This window comes from Hyperolius riggenbachi, chromosome 5 (assembly GCF_040937935.1).
Source record: "Hyperolius riggenbachi isolate aHypRig1 chromosome 5, aHypRig1.pri, whole genome shotgun sequence".
Taxonomy (NCBI): Eukaryota; Metazoa; Chordata; class Amphibia; order Anura; family Hyperoliidae; genus Hyperolius; species Hyperolius riggenbachi.
The window spans coordinates 14,017,599-14,037,509 of NC_090650.1; the positions used below are offsets into that span (position 1 = coordinate 14,017,599).

The 19,911-nt window shown below is 45.3% G+C and overlaps 1 protein-coding gene across 2 annotated transcripts in view; it reads right to left on the reverse strand.

Annotated features, from left to right (window-relative positions):
• Window positions 1-19,911, reverse strand: part of AGMO (alkylglycerol monooxygenase) — a 292,271-nt gene that overhangs the window by 143,563 nt on the left and 128,797 nt on the right. For both annotated transcript variants that reach the window (XM_068235102.1, XM_068235103.1), the window contains exons 6-7: window positions 5,228-5,294; window positions 1,374-1,439 (exon numbers count right to left, since the gene is read on the reverse strand). In XM_068235102.1, coding sequence (XP_068091203.1) covers window positions 1,374-1,439; window positions 5,228-5,294 — 133 coding nt within the window. The remainder of the gene's footprint in view (window positions 1-1,373; window positions 1,440-5,227; window positions 5,295-19,911) is intronic.

Here is a 19,911-nt window from a genome sequence, read left to right on the forward strand (position 1 = left end):
ATTTGTAAGCGTACATCAATCAAAATACGCGTCAAAAGATTAAATTACTAATTTCGTAATGAACTGTAATTTCGTGAAATTACGAAGTTATGCGAAATTTCGATACATAATTACAGTTCACACGTAATTTATTACGCACCCTCCCGTAATTTTTACGTTACGATTACGATGAAAAACGGCGAATTTCGATGCGAAATTTCGCACATGCGAAATTTCGCCCCACCACTGGTTCTAAGTTTAGGTTCGCTTTAGTAAAGATTGGACTCGTTTACCTTCCGGTTTGAGCAGATTCCTCTCATCAATATGTGATCTTGTTGTGGCTAAAACCCTATCCTGCTACTAGATCATACACAATTTGAAGCTTTAAAAGGATACCCGAGGTGACATGTGACACGATGAGATAGAGATGTGTATGTACAGTGCCTAGCACACAAATAACTAGGCTGTGTTCCTTTTTTTCTTTCTCTGCCTGCAAGAGTTAGGGTACGTACAGACATACGATAACGATCGTTCGTTCTGAACGACGAACGATGTTAAAGGAGGTATCGGCCGATGATCGTTTGAAGAAAGGCTACTTTGAACATCGTTCGTGTACGAACGATCTTGGAACGAGCGTTGCGTGCGCAACATGATGTATAAACTGATTTCAAACACAAGTGTCAAAAAGAACTGTTTGAGCATGTGCAAAGCTTTGAGAACGAACGATCAACGACCGATCATTGTACAGACATTACTTTTTGAACGATGGTCGTTGGAAAAGATCTGGCAGAATGGATCATTCTTTACCAACGACATATCTCGTTGGTCGGTCGTTTTAATGATCGTTCGTGCACTTTTTACGAACGATCGTCGGGCAATGCCATCGGTAACGATCGTTTTAAACGACTATAGTCGCATGTCTGTACGCACCCTTAAACATCAGGTATGTAAGTGGCAGTTTCTGTCAGGACGGGGTCAGACTATAGCATAACCCTCACTGATAAGTAATTACAGCCATAAAACATTTTCCTAGCAGAAAATGGCTTCTGAGAACAGGAAAGAGATAGATTGGGTCAATAGTTCATAGATTTTAGCTCTGGCATACTTCAATGAAGGTGTCATTGAGCAGAAACAATGAAACAGTAAAAGGTTAAAAAGTGGATTTAAATAAATTAAACCTGTGGGATATCTAAAAAAAAAGCTATTTTTTAGGAGAAGGAGGATAGATACAATTATTTATCTCATCAGTCTATTTTTACCTCGGGTGTCCTTTAAGAGAAATTATATTACAGAACTATTTTTTGCACATACTGTCCACATCAGTTGCATTGATCAGGGCTTATATACAAACTAGCCTCTATACCGAATATACTGAGCACCATATAAATACTTACCAAAGATCCTGTCCCATATGATGAGGGTACCACCATAGTTTGAATCAATGCAGTAGGGATTTCTGCCTGCAGAATAAATTCATACAGATATTTAGTACCTTATACCTATAGCTTGTAACAGGGGCCAGACATGAAGGCACACACTTATTGATGTGCTTTTGAAAATAGGGAACATACGCACAGGCACAACTGGTTTGGAATTGAGCATGTGTTCTATATGAGACCTGAGGATACACTCATCATACCCTTCTGTGGAATAACAATTTACTGCCAGAATTCACTACTATCCCAAACATGCACTTTTGGCTGCACTCAGGAGTGATGTTTTGGCGGCAAATCATAGAGCAAGGAAAGCTTAAAGAGAACCAGAGATGAAGCACCCTCTTGTATTTTACCTTATACATCAGTGGGACATGACAGAAAACACCTTATCTGCTCTTTGTTTCATTGTTCTCTGTTTAATCTGACTGTTATCACCTCTGATAAGAATCCCCGACTGAGCATTCAGTCTAGCTTTGCTATGGAATGATTATAGTTGAGTCTGTCTTCTCTGGTGTCTTTTCAAGCCCAAGCCTGCCCCCTTGTGGCTCTGCTATAATGACTCAGCTATAATTATTCCCAGCAAAGCCAGACTGAATGCTCAGTCCGGGATTCTTATCACAGCTGATAACAGACACTTTTAGCAGTGAGGATGAAACAGAGAGCAGGGTAGGTGTTTTCTCTAATGTTCTTACTGATATATATGGTAAAATACACAAGGGTGCTTCGTCTCTGGTTCACTTTAACCACCCTGGCGTTCTGATAAGATCGCCAGGGAGGCTGCGGGAGGGTTTTTTTTAAATTTAAAAAAAAACTATTTCATGCAGCCAACTGAAAGTTGGCTGCATGAAAGCCCACTAGAGGGCGCTCCGGAGGCGTTCTTCCGATCGCCTCCGGCGCCCAGAATAAACAAGGAAGGCCGCAATGAGCGGCCTTCCTTGTTTTGCTTACACCGTCGCCATAGCGACGAGCGGAGTGACGTCATGGACGTCAGCCGACGTCCTGACGTCAGCCGCCTCCGATCCAGCCCTTAGCGCTGGCCGGAACTTTTTGTTCCGGCTACGCTGGGCTCAGGCGGCTGGGGGGACCCTCTTTCGCCGCTGCTTGCGGCGGATCGCCGCAGAGCGGCGGCGATCGGGCAGCACACGCGGCTGGCAAAGTGCCGGCTGCGTGTGCTGCTTTTTATTTGACAAAAATCGGCCCAGCAGGGCCTGAGCGGCAGCCTCCGGCGGTGATGGACGAGCTGAGCTCGTCCATACCGCCAGGATGGTTAAATAGAAACCGTAACCAAGGATTGAACTCCATCCCAATCAAGACAAGACAAATAACATTTATATCACGCTTTTCTCCTGGCGGACTCAAAGCGCCAGAGCAGCAGCCACTAGGGTGCGCTCTATGGGCAGTAGCAGTGTTAGGGATACTTGCCCAAGGTCTCCTACTGAATAGGTGCTGGCTTACTGAACAGGCAGAGCTGAGATTCGAACCCTGGTCTCCTGTGTCAGAGGCAGAGCCCTTAACCATTACACTATCCAGCCACCACCAATCAGTAGCTGATACTCCCTTTCCCATGAGAAATATTTTCCTCTTCACAAACGAATCATCAGGGGGCTCTGTATGGCTGATATTGTGGTTAAACCCCTCCCACAGTGTGATGTCATGACCATGGTCCTGACAGTTTCGTGTCTGTGAGCCTTGTTGCATTGTGGGAAATAGCGGTTTACAGCTGTTTCCAACTGCCAAAAAAGCAAGCATCATCTCATTCCAGTGACATCACCTGCCAGTAGTACAAATGTCACCATGTGATAAATGTCAGAATGTAAATCAGGGAGAAGAAAGATTTTACAATGGGCAAACACTGACTAAATCATTTATACATAATTATTGTAAGAATGAAGCACTTTTTTTTTATTACATTATTTTCACTGGAGTTCCTCTTTAAAGCTTTTGATGCAGTTAAAGAACCACTATCATGAAAAAGTAGGCAGTTAAAATCTGACAAAACTGACAGGTTTTGGGCCAGTCCATCTCCTCATGGGGGATTCTCAGGCTTTTCCTATGTTTTCAACAGCATTTCCTGAATGTCCGCTTCACTGCCAAAATAGTAAGATGCCAGCCAGCCTCCCTACTCACTTGTACACTGTTTTGCCAGTTAGACTTTGCAACTTCTGTTTAGAAAATGCTGTTAAAAACAAAGAAAACCCTGAGAATCCCCCATGAGGAGATGGACTGGCCCAAAACCTGTCTGTTCTGTCAGATTTTAATTGTCTACTTTTTTTCCGCGATAGTGGTACTTTAAAGTGCAATTTCCAGTGCTGTTGACTCCCCCTCCACTTTCACTACCTGTAACTTCAACATGACTTTTGTAGACAGTTTGGGCAAAGAACTGTTGTAATCCTGGCACACCTGTTACTCTCTATGATAGAACTAGGACCTGTAAAGTATCGTTACCACGATACTTCACACGCAGCCCCTACTATGTTAATTTACATAGTTGCAACAATAGTTGCAACAATGTAAATTAACATAGTAGCGGCCGTGAGTGAAGTATTGCGGTAATGATACGTCACACGACCGCCCACAGTTAAGGTGACACGCTGTACTATGTACGCAATGCGCGTAACTAAGGGAAGGCACGCTCCCTACATAGAAGCGAGCTCTGCTGTGTAAGGCGTGCATAGCGCGCACTACAGCACATTAAAGGATACCCGAGGTGACATATGACATTATGAGATAGACACGGGTATGTACAGTGCCTAGCACACTAATAACTAGGCTGTGTTCCTTTTTTTCTTTCTCTGCCTGAAAGAGTTAAATATCAGGTATGTAAGTGGCTGACTCAGTCCTGACTCAGACAGGAAGTGACTACAGTGTGACCCTCACTGATAAGAAATTACAACTATAAAACACTTTCCTAGCAGAAAATGGCTTCTGAGAGCAGGAAAGAGATAAAAAGGGTCAATAGTTCATACATTTTAGCTCTGGCATACTTCAATGAATGTGTCATTGCGCAAAAACAATAAAACGGTTAAAACTTAAAAAGTAGATTTAAACATACAATAAAACTGTGGAATATCTTAAAAAGTCATTATTAGGAGAAGGAAGATAGATACAATCATTTATTTCATTAGTTTATTTTTGCTTCAGGTGTCCTTTAAGCTGTGCTGCTTTAGCAGCCTGATGAATCAGACCCTATATGATTTGCCTGACCTTAACACCGAAACTAATGGTAAATTCTATACCTGCATTTAAAGGAGGCTTAGATGCTTTCCTTGCGTTGAAAGACATCCATGGCTACAATTACTAGGTAATGCCTAATGATGTTGATCCAGGGATTTTATCTGATTGCCATCTGGAGTCGGGAAGGAATTTTTCCCTTTTGGGGCTAATTGGACCATGCCTTGTAAGGGTTTTCCGCCTTCCTCTGGATCAACAGGGGTATGTGGGGGAGCAGGCTGGTGTTGTACTTTGTAGTGGTTGAACTCGATGGACGTGTGTCTTTTTTCAACCAAAATAACTATGTAACTATGTAACTATGTAATGCACCGTGTAGCAGTCAGTGGCGTAGCTAAGATAAGATATGAAAACGTAATGCAACATTTCTGGCAAATTCTTTGTTCACTATTGGGAGAGCAGTTGTGAGCTTTCAGAGCGTCCCAGCGCTGGATCGATAGTCTTGAGGAGGACGTGGGGAGCCACAAGAGGTAAAACATTGAATTACAGAATAACTTGATGCAACAGGTATTGACTTTTATTTAGGTAAAGATGCAGTTGCTCTTGGAAACCTATGACTATAAAGTACTATGAAGGCTACATACCGTGGTGGACTCTGTGGTGACTTGGTGTATTAAGGATCAGTTCCAGCGGACCCAGGTTGTTAATTAGCTGTGAAGAATAACAAGGAGTAGTATCAATATAAAATATGTCTCTGGGCAAAACCTAAATTCGGCACACAGTATTTATGCATATAATATAAAGCAGTGGTTCCCAACCTTTTCCAGCCCGGGGAACACTGTCTGACCAATTTTTCTCCGGGGAACAGCGCGGGGGGAGGGGGGGGGGTGTTTGCGCGACCTAGTGGACAGTGCCGTGCGCAGCAGGCTATGGGGGGGCCTGGGGTGCGGCTGCATAGCTAGCATAGTTGCCCCAGTGTAGGGAGTTTAGTTGCCTCAGTGTAGCTAGTATAGTGCCCCAGTATAGTGCCCCAGTATAGCCAGTATAGCCAGTATAGCCAGTATAGTGCCCCAGTATAGCCAGAATAGTGCCCCAGTATAGCTAGTATAGTGCCCCAGTATAGCTAGTATAGTGCCCCAGTATAGCTAGTATAGTGCCCCAGTATAGCCCCCAGTATAGCTAGTATAGTGCCCCAGTATAGCCCCCCAGTCAAGCTAGTATAGTGCCCCAGTATAGCCAGTATAGTGCCCCAGTATAGTGCCCCAGTATAGCCAGTATAGCCAGTATAGCCAGTATAGTGCCCCAGTATAGCCAGAATAGTGCCCCAGTATAGCTAGTATAGTGCCCCAGTATAGCTAGTATAGTGCCCCAGTATAGCTAGTATAGTGCCCCAGTATAGCCCCCAGTATAGCTAGTATAGTGCCCCAGTATAGCCCCCCAGTCAAGCTAGTATAGTGCCCCAGTATAGCCAGTATAGTGCCCCAGTATAGCGCCCCAGTATAGCCAGCATAGTGCCCCAGTATAGTGCCCCAGTATAGCCCCCCAGTATAGCTAGTATAGTGCCCCAGTATAGCCCCCCAGTCAAGCTAGTATAGTGCCCCAGTATAGCCAGTATAGTGCCCCAGTATAGCACCCCAGTATAGCCAGTATAGTGCCCCAGTATAGTGCCCCAGTATAGCCCCCCAGTATATCTAGTATAGTGCCCCAGTATAGCCAGTGTAGTGCCCCAGTATAGCCAGAATAGTGCCCCAGTATAGCTAGTATAGTGCCCCAGAATAGTGCCCCAGTATAGCCAGTATAGTGCCCCAGAATAGTGCCCCAGTATAGCCAGTATAGTGCCCCAGTATAGTGCCCCAGTATAGCCAGAATAGTGCCCCAGTATAGCTAGTATAGTGCCCCAGAATAGTGCGCCAGTATAGTGCCCCAGTATAGTGCCCCAGTATAGCCCCCCAGTATAGCTAGTATAGTGCCCCAGTATTGCCAGTATAGTGCTCCAGTATAGCCAGAATAGTGCCCCAGTATAGTGCCCCAGTAGAGCTAGTATAGTGCCCCAGAATAGTGTCCCAGTATAGCCAGTATAGTGCCCCAGTATAGTGCCCCAGTATAGCCAGTATAGTGCCCCAGTATAGCCAGAATAGTGCCCCAGTATAGCCAGTATAGTGCCCCAGTATAGCCAGAATAGTGCCCCAGTATAGTGCCCCAGTATAGCTAGTATAGTGCCCCAGAATAGTGCCCCAGTATAGCCAGTATAGTGCCTCAGTATAGCCAGTATAGTGCCCCAGTATAGCCAGAATAGTGCCCCAGTATAGTACCCCAGTATAGCTAGTATAGTGCCCCAGAATAGTGCCCCAGTATAGCCAGTATAGTGCCCCAGTATAGTGCCCCAGTATAGTCAGTATAGCCAGTATAGTGCCCCAGTATAGTGCCCCAGTATAGCCCCCCATTATAGCTAGTATAGTGCCCCAGTATAGCCAGAATAGTGCCCCAGTATAGTGCCCCAGTATAGCTAGTATAGTGCCCCAGAATAGTGCCCCAGTATAGTGCCCCAGTATAGCCAGTATAGTGCCCCAGTATAGTGCCCCAGTATAGCCAGTATAGTGCCCTAGTATAGCTAGTATAGTGCCCCAGTATAGCCCCCCAGTATAGCCAGAATAGTGCCCCAGTATAGCTAGTATAGTGCCCCAGAATAGTGCCCCAGTATAGCCAGTATAGTGCCCCAGTATAGCCAGAATAGTGCCCCAGGATAGTCAGTATAGTGCCCCAGGATAGTTCCCTCCGCCCGTCCCCGCCGCTGTTATTACCTTAACAGCTGCCGCCCCTCCCCTCTCCGGCGCGTGTATATTTCAAGCAGCGTATCTCCGGCTGCTCTGTGTGATGCGGAAGGAAGCAGGGCAGCGGCTTCCTGTAACGGCGATATGTATTGCCGTTACTATGGTAACCGAGCCCTGCCTCCTTCCGCATCACGCAGAGCAGCCGGGAGATACGCTGCTAGAATAAACACATGCGCTGGAGAGGGGAGAGCGGCCGCTGCTAAGGTAATAGCAGCGGCGGCCGCGGGGACGGGCGGGAGGGGGGATAAGAGGACGGCACACCAGGCAACGTTCCGCGGCACACTAGTGTGCCGTGGAACACTGGTTGAAAAACGCTGATATAAAGAACCCATATGCTGGTCTTAATAATCCAGCAGCAAAAGAGTTACATTCTGCTCACTGCCTTCGGGTTACCCGAACTGTGTATGAGAGCAGAATGACTCAGACCTGTCATCTGCCATATGGGACTCTGTATGACACTGCTCCACACTGACCGGCTGGAGAGGAGCAGAGGCAAAAGCATCCCGTGCTGCTGGGGTAGGTGTTCTGCGCTACTCTGCTATTTGGAAAGGGGGATGAAAGAGAGGTGGATATGTTCTTCTGACACACTGGCCCATTATTTCTTCTACGTTTTCTCCAACAAGATATTTTCAAACCTTACTAATAAAATATCTTAGAGCTCTCAGCATGCAAGTAACTACTCAAAATCAAGGCCGGATTTATCAATTTTGTGCCCCTAGGCCAAATATGTTGTGACTCCCCTTTCATGTGCGTCAACGCCCCTCCCATTCCATGTGCAGCCCCCTCTATCATGTGTATCTTCCATGTACTGCAGCCCCTCCCATTCCATGTGCAGCCCCCTCTTCCATGTGTATCTTCCTTGTACTGTAGCCCCTCCCATTCCATCTGCACCCCTCTCTTCCATGTATATCATCCATGTACAGCAGCCCTTCCATTCCATTTGCAGCCCCCTCTTATATGTGTATCATCCATGTACTGCAGCCCCTGTCTTTCATGTACAGCTTCCTTAAAGGACCACTATCGCGAAAAAAGTAGGCAGTTAAAAAATGTGACAGATGACAGGTTTTGGGCCAGTCCATCTTTTTAAGGGGGATTCTCAGGGCTTTATTTGTTTTCAACAGCATTTCCTGAACAGCAGTTGCAAAATCTAACTGACATAATAGTGTGCAAGTGATTAGGGAGGCCGGCTGGTATCTTGCTATTTTGGCAGTTAAACTGCTGTTCAGGAAATGCTTTCCTTTTTCATGTGTTGTTTCACATTTTTAGCCCCCCCCCCCCTTTCATATGTAGAAACCCCTCCTTCATGTTCACGTGCCTCCCTGGGCTGCAGCCACCCAAGGCCCGGGCCTTTCCAGAAATCTGGCCCTGCTCAAAATAAGTTTGATACGACTTTTTCAACTGTTGAAGTGTTAAAAAAGTTATTTTTCAGAAGGATTAAAATTATCTCCTGGAAGAAAACTCTGGAGAAAAAGGGAATTGGATAAGGGTGGCTGTGTGGTTATGCTGAGGGTCAGGCTAGCGTCCTCATTTATAGCAGCGACTTCTCATCGCCAAGCAGGGAGCAGTTCTGTGAGGAGAAGCCCAGTAAAGCACTATCACTACGGGCTGATGTTAGAGGTAAGTTCACTCAGGGCCAGTTGTAGCCACTTGGGGCAAAAGTAACTTGGGGGCTCCCTACCCCCTCATCAAAGTCAGCTCCCGGGGCCCCCGCACTGCCCGACCCCCCCTTGACTGTTTCCAGTTGCCTTCGCATGTTCGGTAGTTCAGCTGCCTTGAAATATCATATCTGTCCCGGCAGCGGCTCTGTCCTGATCCCCGTCTTCAGCTCTGTTGCCTGCATCATCCCTATCCGCATAAAGCAGTGATCTGCAAACTTGGCTCTCCAGCTGTTAAGGAACTACAAGTCCCACAATGTATTGCGGGAGTCTGATAGCCACAGTCATGATTCATAAAGGCAAATGCATTGTGGGGCTTGTAGTTCCTTAACAGCTGGAGAGCCAAGTTTGCAGATGACTGGCATAGAGGATAGACAGGCAGCGTGGCTGAAAACGGAGATCAGGACAGAACCGCCGCTAAGACAGGTGAGATATTTCAATACAGCCGAACTACCGAACATGCGGGAGCCACAGGGAGGAGTCAGAGGGACGGCCACCTGGGGGGTCTGGAGGCACGGGGGCCCCTGAATTGGTCGGGGCCCCGGGGCAACTGCCCCCTTTGTTTCAATGGCAGTGCCAGCCCTGAGTTCCATTCCGAGATCAGCCTCAACCCGAACTAAAGACAAAACGTCACACACACAAACTAAAATCACCTGATTTAAAGGGGAACCTGATCTCTTGCACAGGACAGAAGGAAAGCATAGACAAATACACCCTGCGTGTATTTAGAGAGTTTAGGCTGTCTAATTCTCCCCTCATCTGTGACTAATCACAAGTTGTAATTTGATCTCTCCCCTTTGTCACCTGACTGCCACGGCAGATAAGCTCATTTGAATGCACAGGAAGTTAGCAATATGTCTGCTTCCACTAAGGCAGGAAGTAGAAACAGTGCAGATTTATTTTAGGATTTGTATCAGCTGTAACAAAGAAATGTTTCTTGTTTAAAGGTTATTATGCTGTTGTGCATCTTACAGAGCAGAAAGGAAGTTCTGAGTTCAGGTCCGCTTTTAAGGACCTCTGACGGGAAAATCTTAATATTTAAAATATATGTTAACATTCACAAATAAGAAGTATGTTTCTTTCAGAGTAAAATGAGCCATAAATTACTTTTCTCTTATGTTGCTGTCACTTACAGTAAGTAGTAAAAAATCTGACATTATCGACAGATTTTGGCCTAGCCCATCTTCTCATAGGTGAGGGGGGGGGGGGGGGGGGTTCTCAGGGTTTTCTTTATTTTTAAAAGCACTTAGTGAATGGCAGTTGCTACGTCCAACTTCCAAAATAGTGTATGGCGAGCAGGGAGGCTGGCCAGCAGCATTGTATAAATCTTTTTCAGAGAGTGTCTTTATAAAGAATAAAGGCCATGCTGAGAATCCCCCATGAAGAGATGTACTGACCCAAGACCTGTTGATAATGTCAAATAAGATTTCTACTACCTACTGTGAGTGACAGCAACATAGGAGAAAAGTAATTTGTGGCTCATTTTACTCTGGAAGAAACGTACTTCTTATTTGTATGGGTTTTAAATTTTAAGATTTCCGTGACAGCTCTGCTTTAACACTGACCTAGTTGACCTTTAGTTGGCCAGCAGTTGACCTGCATTAAACTAAATGTCAAAAAAGCAGTTAAACAGAAGTAAGAGGTCTGTGTACAGGAGCCCTTTCCTCCTGGACAGGTGGATTGTTGTACAGCCTGTTATTAGATGAAGGAGGACACTTTATGCTGCCAGAACCAGGTCCTGGACTCTTTGAGAAGTTCATGAGAAATTGGCACCTTGCCTGAAGCACAGTGTGCTGTTATCACTGCCTGTACTGCAATACTGTTCATGTATACTGGCCTGTAACTCTACGCTCTCAGCTTTCAACAAACAGTGCTGTTATCACTGCCTGTACTGCTACACTGTTCCTGTATGCTGGCCTGTAACTCTACGCTCTCAGCTTTCAGCCTACAGTGCTATTATCACTGCCTGTTCTGCTATACTGTTCATGTATGCTGGCCTGTAACTCTACGCTCTCAGCTTTCAACCTACAATTACTACCTGGCAGGAACAATCCTGTTCATGGTTTTACAAAAATCTATTTCTATGTACACATCAGGGACAGGGCAAGATCATCAACCAGGCAATCTAGGCAGGTGCCTGGGGCCTAGCAGATGTCAAGGGGCCCACCTGCCACCTGTTCTGACCTCTCTCCATTTCGGCTTACTAAAAAGGACCACAAGCAGGCCCAAAATCTACTAATTTGCCTTGGGAACTGTTACATCTTAATCCAAATCTGAATGGGGATGTACAGTAAACATGTACAGGGAATATAATTTTGCCTTCTAGTAAAAGAGTTTTTTGGTATGTTTTGCCCCTTATACTTTCCTAGTGGTTTGCATCAACCTGAGTTACTTGGGTATTCTTTAGTACTGGTACAAGGCCTATCCCATGGGGATCAATTCCATGCACTGAGGAGGACCAGAAAGCCTGAAACAGGCTGTCTGCATGTTGGGTTGATGTGGCTAATTATCACACTGAAATGCTCTATATCTTGTTTTTCCACCACCACAGTTAATTTTAAATGTAATATTATGTGTTTATTTAATAAAAATGCATGTGGGTGTAGTTTTACTATTTGGCCACAAGATGGCCACAGTCAAAAAGTCCTGGAAGCGAAAGCTCTCGCTTCCGGGATGCATAAGGTGGACGGGAAACTTTTTTTTCTGTGCAGAAAGACCGCGGCCTCTGATAAGCTCTCGGTCTTTCTGCCGGGGACTTAGATCGATGAATGGGAACTATGTTCTCGGGGCTATCGGAAGGTGGCAGGAGCACGCGCTGGAGCACACGCAATCACGCACCCGGGCGCAGCTGCAGCAGTGTAGTCTATCTGGACAGATATATCTGTCCTGATAAGCTTACGTAGTTAAGAAGGCAAAATTACATTTAGCATTGCTTTTCAGTAGGCAGGCTTTTTGGTCACTTTTAGCTGATTATAAATACTCTCCTATTGGTTCTGGGTCACCATAAGCCTGCTGGGTATTGTGAAAAAAATGCTCGTGCCCAAGGCAAACTTTGTGTGTATATAAGGCGGGATGTCAGCAAGTTGCCAATTTAGCATTCATGGATGTCGGGGGGGGGGAGGGGGAATGATACTTTGAGACATTGAAAAAGGTGTGATCATCGCCTACTAGGCCAAAGTTGACAGCAATTGGAAAATGGTAACCTTGTGAACTGCCCACGGGCTGCTGTGTTTAAAGTGTAACATGAGTTGACAAATGGAATGGAGCCTAGTGGTTATCACCTGCCACGTGCCACGTTCTTTGACCTCTCCACTTCAGCTTACCAAAAGGACCTCAAGAGGGCCCCAAATCTACCGCCTTGCCTAGGGCCCTGTTACATTTTCATCCATCTCTGACCAAAATGCATGCTATCATGGACCAACTCTTAAACACCAAAATTACCGGTATTGTACTATTGGGCAGTGGTAATTTCAATAGTGAAATCAATTCCTAACCCTAACCGACCCCCAGCCCAGCAATGCCTAACCATAACCAATCTCCCACCTACACCTAACCGATCCCCCACCTACGCCTAACCGATCCCACACAATCCTTAACCCCCCCTCCACTAATGCCTAACCCTAACCAACCCCACACAGATGCCTAACCCTACAATACCACCCCACCCATACCTAACCCCAACCGAACCGTAAAATATCGAGCTTGGCAGACGTTGGGGCACTTCAAAGCTCCCATGTTTATTGCAGCTATAAGGGGAGAAAGTGGGTACCGGGGCTGCCTGCTATACAAACTATGGCTACAAATATTGTACATTGGGTGGCCAAATTTCCTGTTTCTGTTATACCAGAATTCCCTAATGCTCATGTTCTGTTGCAAAGCAGTGTGGGAAATGAGAATCTTGTCTGCAGTTGGCGGCTTCTTATGAGCCAGGGCTCAGGAACTCCAGTTCTGTGATCGGAGTTCAGCAGCCGGAAACCCGCCCAATTCCCAGCCTTTAGCAGATGCAGGGGCTGCCTTTTTGTTGAACTAAAAATCCCTCCTCTTCAAGGGCATCATATGAGTGAAGAGCAGAACTATGATCATATGATTTCATCAATAATCAATCAGTATAAGTACACAGTTGCTTTCTTATAACTGAAATTGTGAAACTGTGCAATTGTACGTGTAAAAAGGATGCAGCGGTAATCTGGGCACTGGAGAAAGCCGCTAATGGTATATCGGTTAAAGAACTAATATTCCACTATTTAATTTGAATAATATTTTTGAAATTTTTACAAATATTTTACTAACACCTAACTTAACCCGGTTCTCACATAAGCCCTTTCTCTAAGGATGTCTAGCCCTAACCGAAGCCCAGACTGATGCATAACCCTTATCGATCCTCTGTCCCAAAATGCCTAACCCTCGCCGATACCCCAAATGATGCCTAACCCTAACCGATCCTATGCCGCAAAATGTCTAATACTAACATACCCCAAACGATGCCTAACCGTAACCGATCCCTGTCTCAAAAATGCCGAACGCTGACCAACCCCCCAACCAATGCCTAGTATAAGAATAAAGGCTAGGGTTCATGATACATTTTATATCAGATAGTAGAAAATGTATTATCAAAAAAACACCACCAATGGCACAGAGTATCGCCTGATTGCATGCAAAAATCTGCTTCACTAAAACTGGCAGTAAAAACTTGCTGAAAATACAAGTGTCATAAATTCTTGCTCAATGCTTAATCATGTTCCTATCTAATCTAAGTCGGCATCATACGTACACCCACGCATTCGCACACAATGGCACCCATACACTCCTAAGCGTTTCCCTTAATCCACTAGATGTAATGGTACTTGAGGGTACGCTCCCCGGATACATCTGAAAATGGCGCCTGCGAATAATGGCGCATGGTGTTGCCGCTTATTGCTATTTAACGTTAAAGCCTTATTGTTATTTAACGTTAAAGCCTTATTGTTACTTAGCATTAAAGCCTTATCGTTATTTAGCGTTAACACACAGAACCCTCTCTGTACCTAACCCTAACCCCTAAACCCCCCCTGGTGGTGCCTAACCCTAACCACCCCCCTGGTGGTGCCTAACCCTAACCACCCCCCTGGTGGTGCCTAACCCTAACCACCCCCCTGGTGGTGCCTAACCCTAACCACCCCCCTGGTGGTGCCTAACCCTAACCACCCCCCTGGTGGTGCCTAACCCTAAACCCCCCCTGGTGGTGCCTAACCCTAAGACCCCCCTGGTGGTGCCTAACCCTAACCTTGACAGTGTTACATTAAATCCGTTCACTGTTTTGCAGTTAAATAACATCTGTAGTTTGGCTTATGTAGGGCGTTATTGATAAATAACGTTACTGTGGGCAATAACGTCTGCTGTTTGGCAAATGAACAGCACTATTGATAAATAACGTTAGTGTGTACCACTATTGATAAATAACGTTAGTGTGTGCCGTTTTTCTTCTTTTTTCCCTGTGCGCCATTATTATGCAGTACTAACGATAAATAGCGATAAGCGTATCTTTTTAATGCGCCGCCATTTTTATGCATAGGCACTGTGCGCCATTATTCACTGATCCGCGCTCCCCATAGGGGGCAGTAAGTTCACTTTCACAGCAGCGATGTAAGTGCGCTGAACTATCACCTCAGGAATAGAAAAATATTCTCAGTAGAGGAAAGTCACTCTTACCACCTCCGTTGCAGCGTGTTGAGTGGGTACCCACTTTGATGCCTGTGCCAGGTGGAGTCCCGGTGTAGGGGAAGGCAGTCCAGCTTCCGGGATAAATCTCGGGTTGCGCTCACTAGACCTCTCTAAGCTCACTGTAGCAGCAATGTTGACTGCACCTTGCCAGAGCGGCATCTCAGCACTGCGTATAACACCCGGTTCCTGCTGGCCTCTCACCACGTAGTTCAAGCAGTTCAAACAGTAATGGCGGCACAACGCCGGAGCAGCATATCCAGAGCTCCAGAGGCTGTTTCATCAGTTGGCGCGGGTGTGGCGTAACCATGACACTTGTACTCTGCCCATCGACGCGTTTTCCGCCCCTCACAGGCAATTCGTCAGGATGTGAAACTGGGCGTGTTCTCTCTCCCTTATGTACAACCAATGCCTAACTGCCCCCCCTCCCCCGCTGCAATCCCTGCCAATTTGTCACCAATTATACATCACAATAGCTTGAGCGCCTCCATATAGGCCCCTGTTAATCCTTTAGCAGCCAATTTATTTTGAGTCGTGCAAGTGTTCCAGGCCCATTTATTTTTATTTTCCCTGCTTCTAATTATTACTGCTGTAATGTGTATTTATGGCCACCTGTCACTAGTGGGCAGTGTAAGGCAATAACCGAGGACTTCTGCTTTCAGTTTCTTTATTTTCTGCTAGTAGAGAGAGATCAAAGCATTCCAAAAATGTACAGCACAACGAGTTCTGCCGACGGAGGTCAAAACCAGTGCACTTATCTCAAACAAGATAACTCTGCTGAATTTGCTAATGCATTAAAAGCAGTGATAACAGGCTGTAAGTGGAAATTTGGGCGTTCAATTTTCCACTTATAGCCGCTTACTGGAGCTTTTGACAAACGACCACGGTGCCTCTGATGACTAAATGACCTGATATGATCGATTAGGGACCTGTCAAGGTACATAAAGATTTTTTTTTAATTGCATGCTACTAGGCATTAATAAACACACACGCCCTGAAGAAACACCCACGGTGTGAAACGCGTAGGTGGGCAGAGGCTAAGCACGTCTGGACGAGCACGCTTACCAATTGCTCACGCGCACTCCCGGTTTACTGCTAGGTGACCTGCCGGTATAAGAGACACTAAGGGACGCCAGGATGTGGAGACCTAGTTGGGTGCTGAGCTGGGACGCCAGCCAGCCATAAGCTAAACAGAAGATACAGCCATTTAACTGCGCAGCAACGCTTATGGACTAAAGTCACCATTCGTAACTTCTAAAAAACGGAGAAGCCGCTACTTAGACTGGCATACGGTGGTGGTGAGACCAAATCTTTATTATACTGCTTATACTATTGCTTGCATTGAAAATCTAAGAATAAGATCAGGATGGATACTGACATCAACTACTAACCCATATGCAACTGCTATGCATGCAAATACTTGCTAACTATATGGGATAAAGTAGACTGAACTTTTTCATTACTATATTTAATTCTATTGAAGCAATGTTTGCTGAGGTGGTACCACCTATATCCGATATCTGACAGTCTAGGCTGAGGGCGTGGAGTGTATGCATAGCGTGAATGCAAATTTTGGCCTGCCAGTTATGCTGCTAAAATAGGCTCTGCAACTTTTTTATTATACTTTTTATTATACATTTTCCCAATTAAAAAAAATTTGATTCAAAATTAATACACGTCATACCAATTATTGATAATCTATTTATGCAATTAATAAATAAATACATTAAAATTGACTATCCATTCCCTTTAAACTGCGGCACGAGGTAGAGAAGTATGACTGCTGATCCTGCTGCTTAGCTAGGCTGTTAAATCCACCCAGTATTTAAGTTCATGAGCGAAAAAATAAATTTCACAACATGACACGGTTGCGAGATCCACGTAGGACGACACGTCCAAGTATTGACACAGATGGGTGACGGCCGCCATGTTTGCTTAGCAAGGCCTCTGCAGGGGGTTGTGGGTAGCTGGAGCAACACGCGGGATTAATGGCCGTTTCCTCCTCCCCGCGCTCTGCAGTGCTCGGGACGGACGCTGATTTATTCCGCCGCGACTGTTTTTCTATCTGATGAGGCAGCTTCACACTCCAGCGAGCGCCTAGCGTGGAGTTTGCCAAATTTCCATGCTATGGCCAAAAAGGAAAATATTTGGAAATTGGAAATGAAACACTCTCAGCAAGTCGGCCATGTTAGGATAATATGGAGCTCGGAAGGAGGGAGGCCAGGAGATGCGGACGAGAGAGGGGGGGAGGCCAGGAGATGCGGACGAGAGAGAGAGGGAACTTTCCGCTACATTTCACCGCTTTGTTGACGCGCTGTAAATTTTTAAAGAGCTTTATTATTAGACAAAACACGCGCACTAAAAGGATACCCTATTATAAATTAAGCCTATTAAAGCGTACCAATTTAAGAAAACAAAATAGTGCAAGTACTAATTTGTTCTGGAGTAATGCAGGAAGTGTGCAGTGCGAGGGATTTCAGCGCCTGGTATTTTTGGTGCCGGGGCAAAGCGAATAGTGAAAGGCAACTGCCAATAATTTACTGTATCAGCTTTGTGATGCCACTTTCATCAATGAGTTTTGGCACTTCTCTCCCATCAGCCACCTTAAAGTGGTCTGAAAGTCAGCATTTCCTCTTTGCTCTAAAAGATTATGTGCAGCATAAAATCTACCATCACAATAAAAAAAAAATTGTAGCAGAATTGTAACATTCAAACAGTTAAACACAGCACTTCAGTGGAAAGCTCCTTGCTTCAGTGGGCAGCTTCTGGCCATATCTGAATAGGTGATAACATTATCTTTTGTTTACATTCCTTTGTCAGATGTTTACATTCCTTTGTCAGATACATTTAATAAACATTAGCTTTGAAAAGACAAATAAAACAAAGAGACCGAGAGCCCAATAAGGTGTAGTATGTTAGTAATCAAATGGAGATGAAATGAAAGTAAATGGTAGATGTACTCACAAGTCTGGGTTACCGCAAAGGCAACCACTGTAACTGCAGGTGGGGACAATTTTAACCTGACCCTACTCAGGTATGAAGAAGTCGCTCTCTGTAGATAGAAAAATGGGGAAAAACACCCCTCCACCCAGGGTGGACTGTGCAGTAATAAAAACAAGAGTAACAGAGGCGCCAGCAAGTATAAAATAATTAAAATCCGCTTAAACGTAAGGGTGTAGGTGGACACACCTCTCAGGTACAAAATAGACCAGCCAATACGCTGTTATTTTATGACAGTAAAATTTATTGGGGATTCTCAAGGTATGCAACGCGTTTCACGGGTAAAGCTCCCGCTTCATCAGGCAATCAGAAAGGAGAAATACAGTAACAGGTCCAATTCTGGATCAAGCAGAATTGGACCTGTTACTGTATTTCTTTTAAGCGGATTTTAATTATTTTATACTTGCTGGCGCCTCTGTTACTCTTGTTTTTATTTAATAAACATTAGCAACCTGCCGAAACTGAACTGTACTAAGCTGAGAAGCAGAAAGAGCTGAGAAGTGAACATAAGATAGATTTTAAAACTATAAATACAGCAGCTATGCAATAAAATACAATGACCGCGTTCCACGCCCCCTAAAGAATCCAACTTGTGATCATATCTTCACCAGTTAGCGTACGGGTAAGGTTGTTGCCTGTGATGTAGGATTTGAGCCTTTCATCAAGGTTCAAATCTTTGCTCGAACCATAATGTAAAACAGTAAGGAGTCATTGGGCAAGGATCCCTAATGATCCTGGTTGCCCGTGGTGATAAGTGGCTGCAGCCCTGAAGCGATTTGAGTCCGCTAGGAGAAAAGCGCAATATAAATGTTCTGTGTCTTGTCTAGTTAAGATCATATCTATAAAAAATTGTCAAGCAGAAAAATCGTGTTTTTTTTTTTTTTTTTAAGGAGAATCAGATCTTTCAGGATCAATTGGGAGTATCAGCATCCCTGTTTTCCATGCAATGCAGTTTGAATAATCTGCTTGAAAATTGGATTGTGCATTAAAAATTGTACCGTCGTTACAGGCGCACGTTAGTGCGCCTGTAACGCTCCCCCAACGCACAGCAATGTAACACAAGTGGGCTGTTCACACAGCCCACGTTGCGTTACATGTAACGCTGCACGTTCTGTGCAAAGTGCAGCATGCTACGGCGTTGGAGCGGCTATAGCCGCGTTAGACTGTTTGCACATGCGCAGTGGGGGGCGGAGAGGAGGCGGGGAGAGCCAGCTACAGTAGCCGCGCACATGGCTACTTAATATTCACTGCACTGGCGGGCGCTGATTGGCCGGCGGGACCACGTGATGCGGAGTGTCTCGCTCCGCATCACGTGGTCCCGCTGGCCAATCAGCTCCACTCTGGGAGACATTATAGGACTCGAGCCGCCTGACGCGGCTCACTCTACCGTCGGCTCTTGCAGCACCATACGTTGTGTTAGGTGCACGTTATGCGACCTTAACGTGCCACCTAATGCAACGTCTTGGTGTGCAAGAAGCCTAACTCTAACCAAATTCTACTACTGCTGAATCTTTCCATCCCTACACCTAACCTTAACCTTCCTTCCTCGCAACTAACCCTAACCACCCACGAAGTCAAACTTTTCCTGGCAACTAAACACAACCTTATCGCTACAACAACCTCTTCCTGGCAATTAGCCCTAACCCATTACAAAGTCAACCTTTTCTGGGCAACTAACCCCAACCTTCCCCTACCTCATGGATGTTGAAATCCAGTCCTCAACCACTGAGGGCCTCACAAAATTTAGGCACAGCTCAAACTAACTGAATGGACTGAGTCAGGAAAAGTTTGGTTCATCAAGCAGAACACATTTCTCCATTTCTCTGTCCATCCTAAGCACTGGCATGGACACTGCCCTCCAGGACTGGAGTTTGACACCTGTGCCCTACGTGAATCCCTAGTTCTTACCAGATAACCATAACCACCAAAAAAGTCAACCCTTTAATTATTAACATTAGTGGAAGGTTAGGGTTAGTAACTTGCCATTATGGCTTAATGGCACGTTACTAACCCTAAACTTCCACTAATATTAACTCCTTTCTGACATCTCACTCTACCTCCTCTCAACATCAATTCCGAAAAACCGAACATTATCCTCCCCTTGACATCAACTTCCTGAGGTTTCACCCAAACCTCTCCTCAATG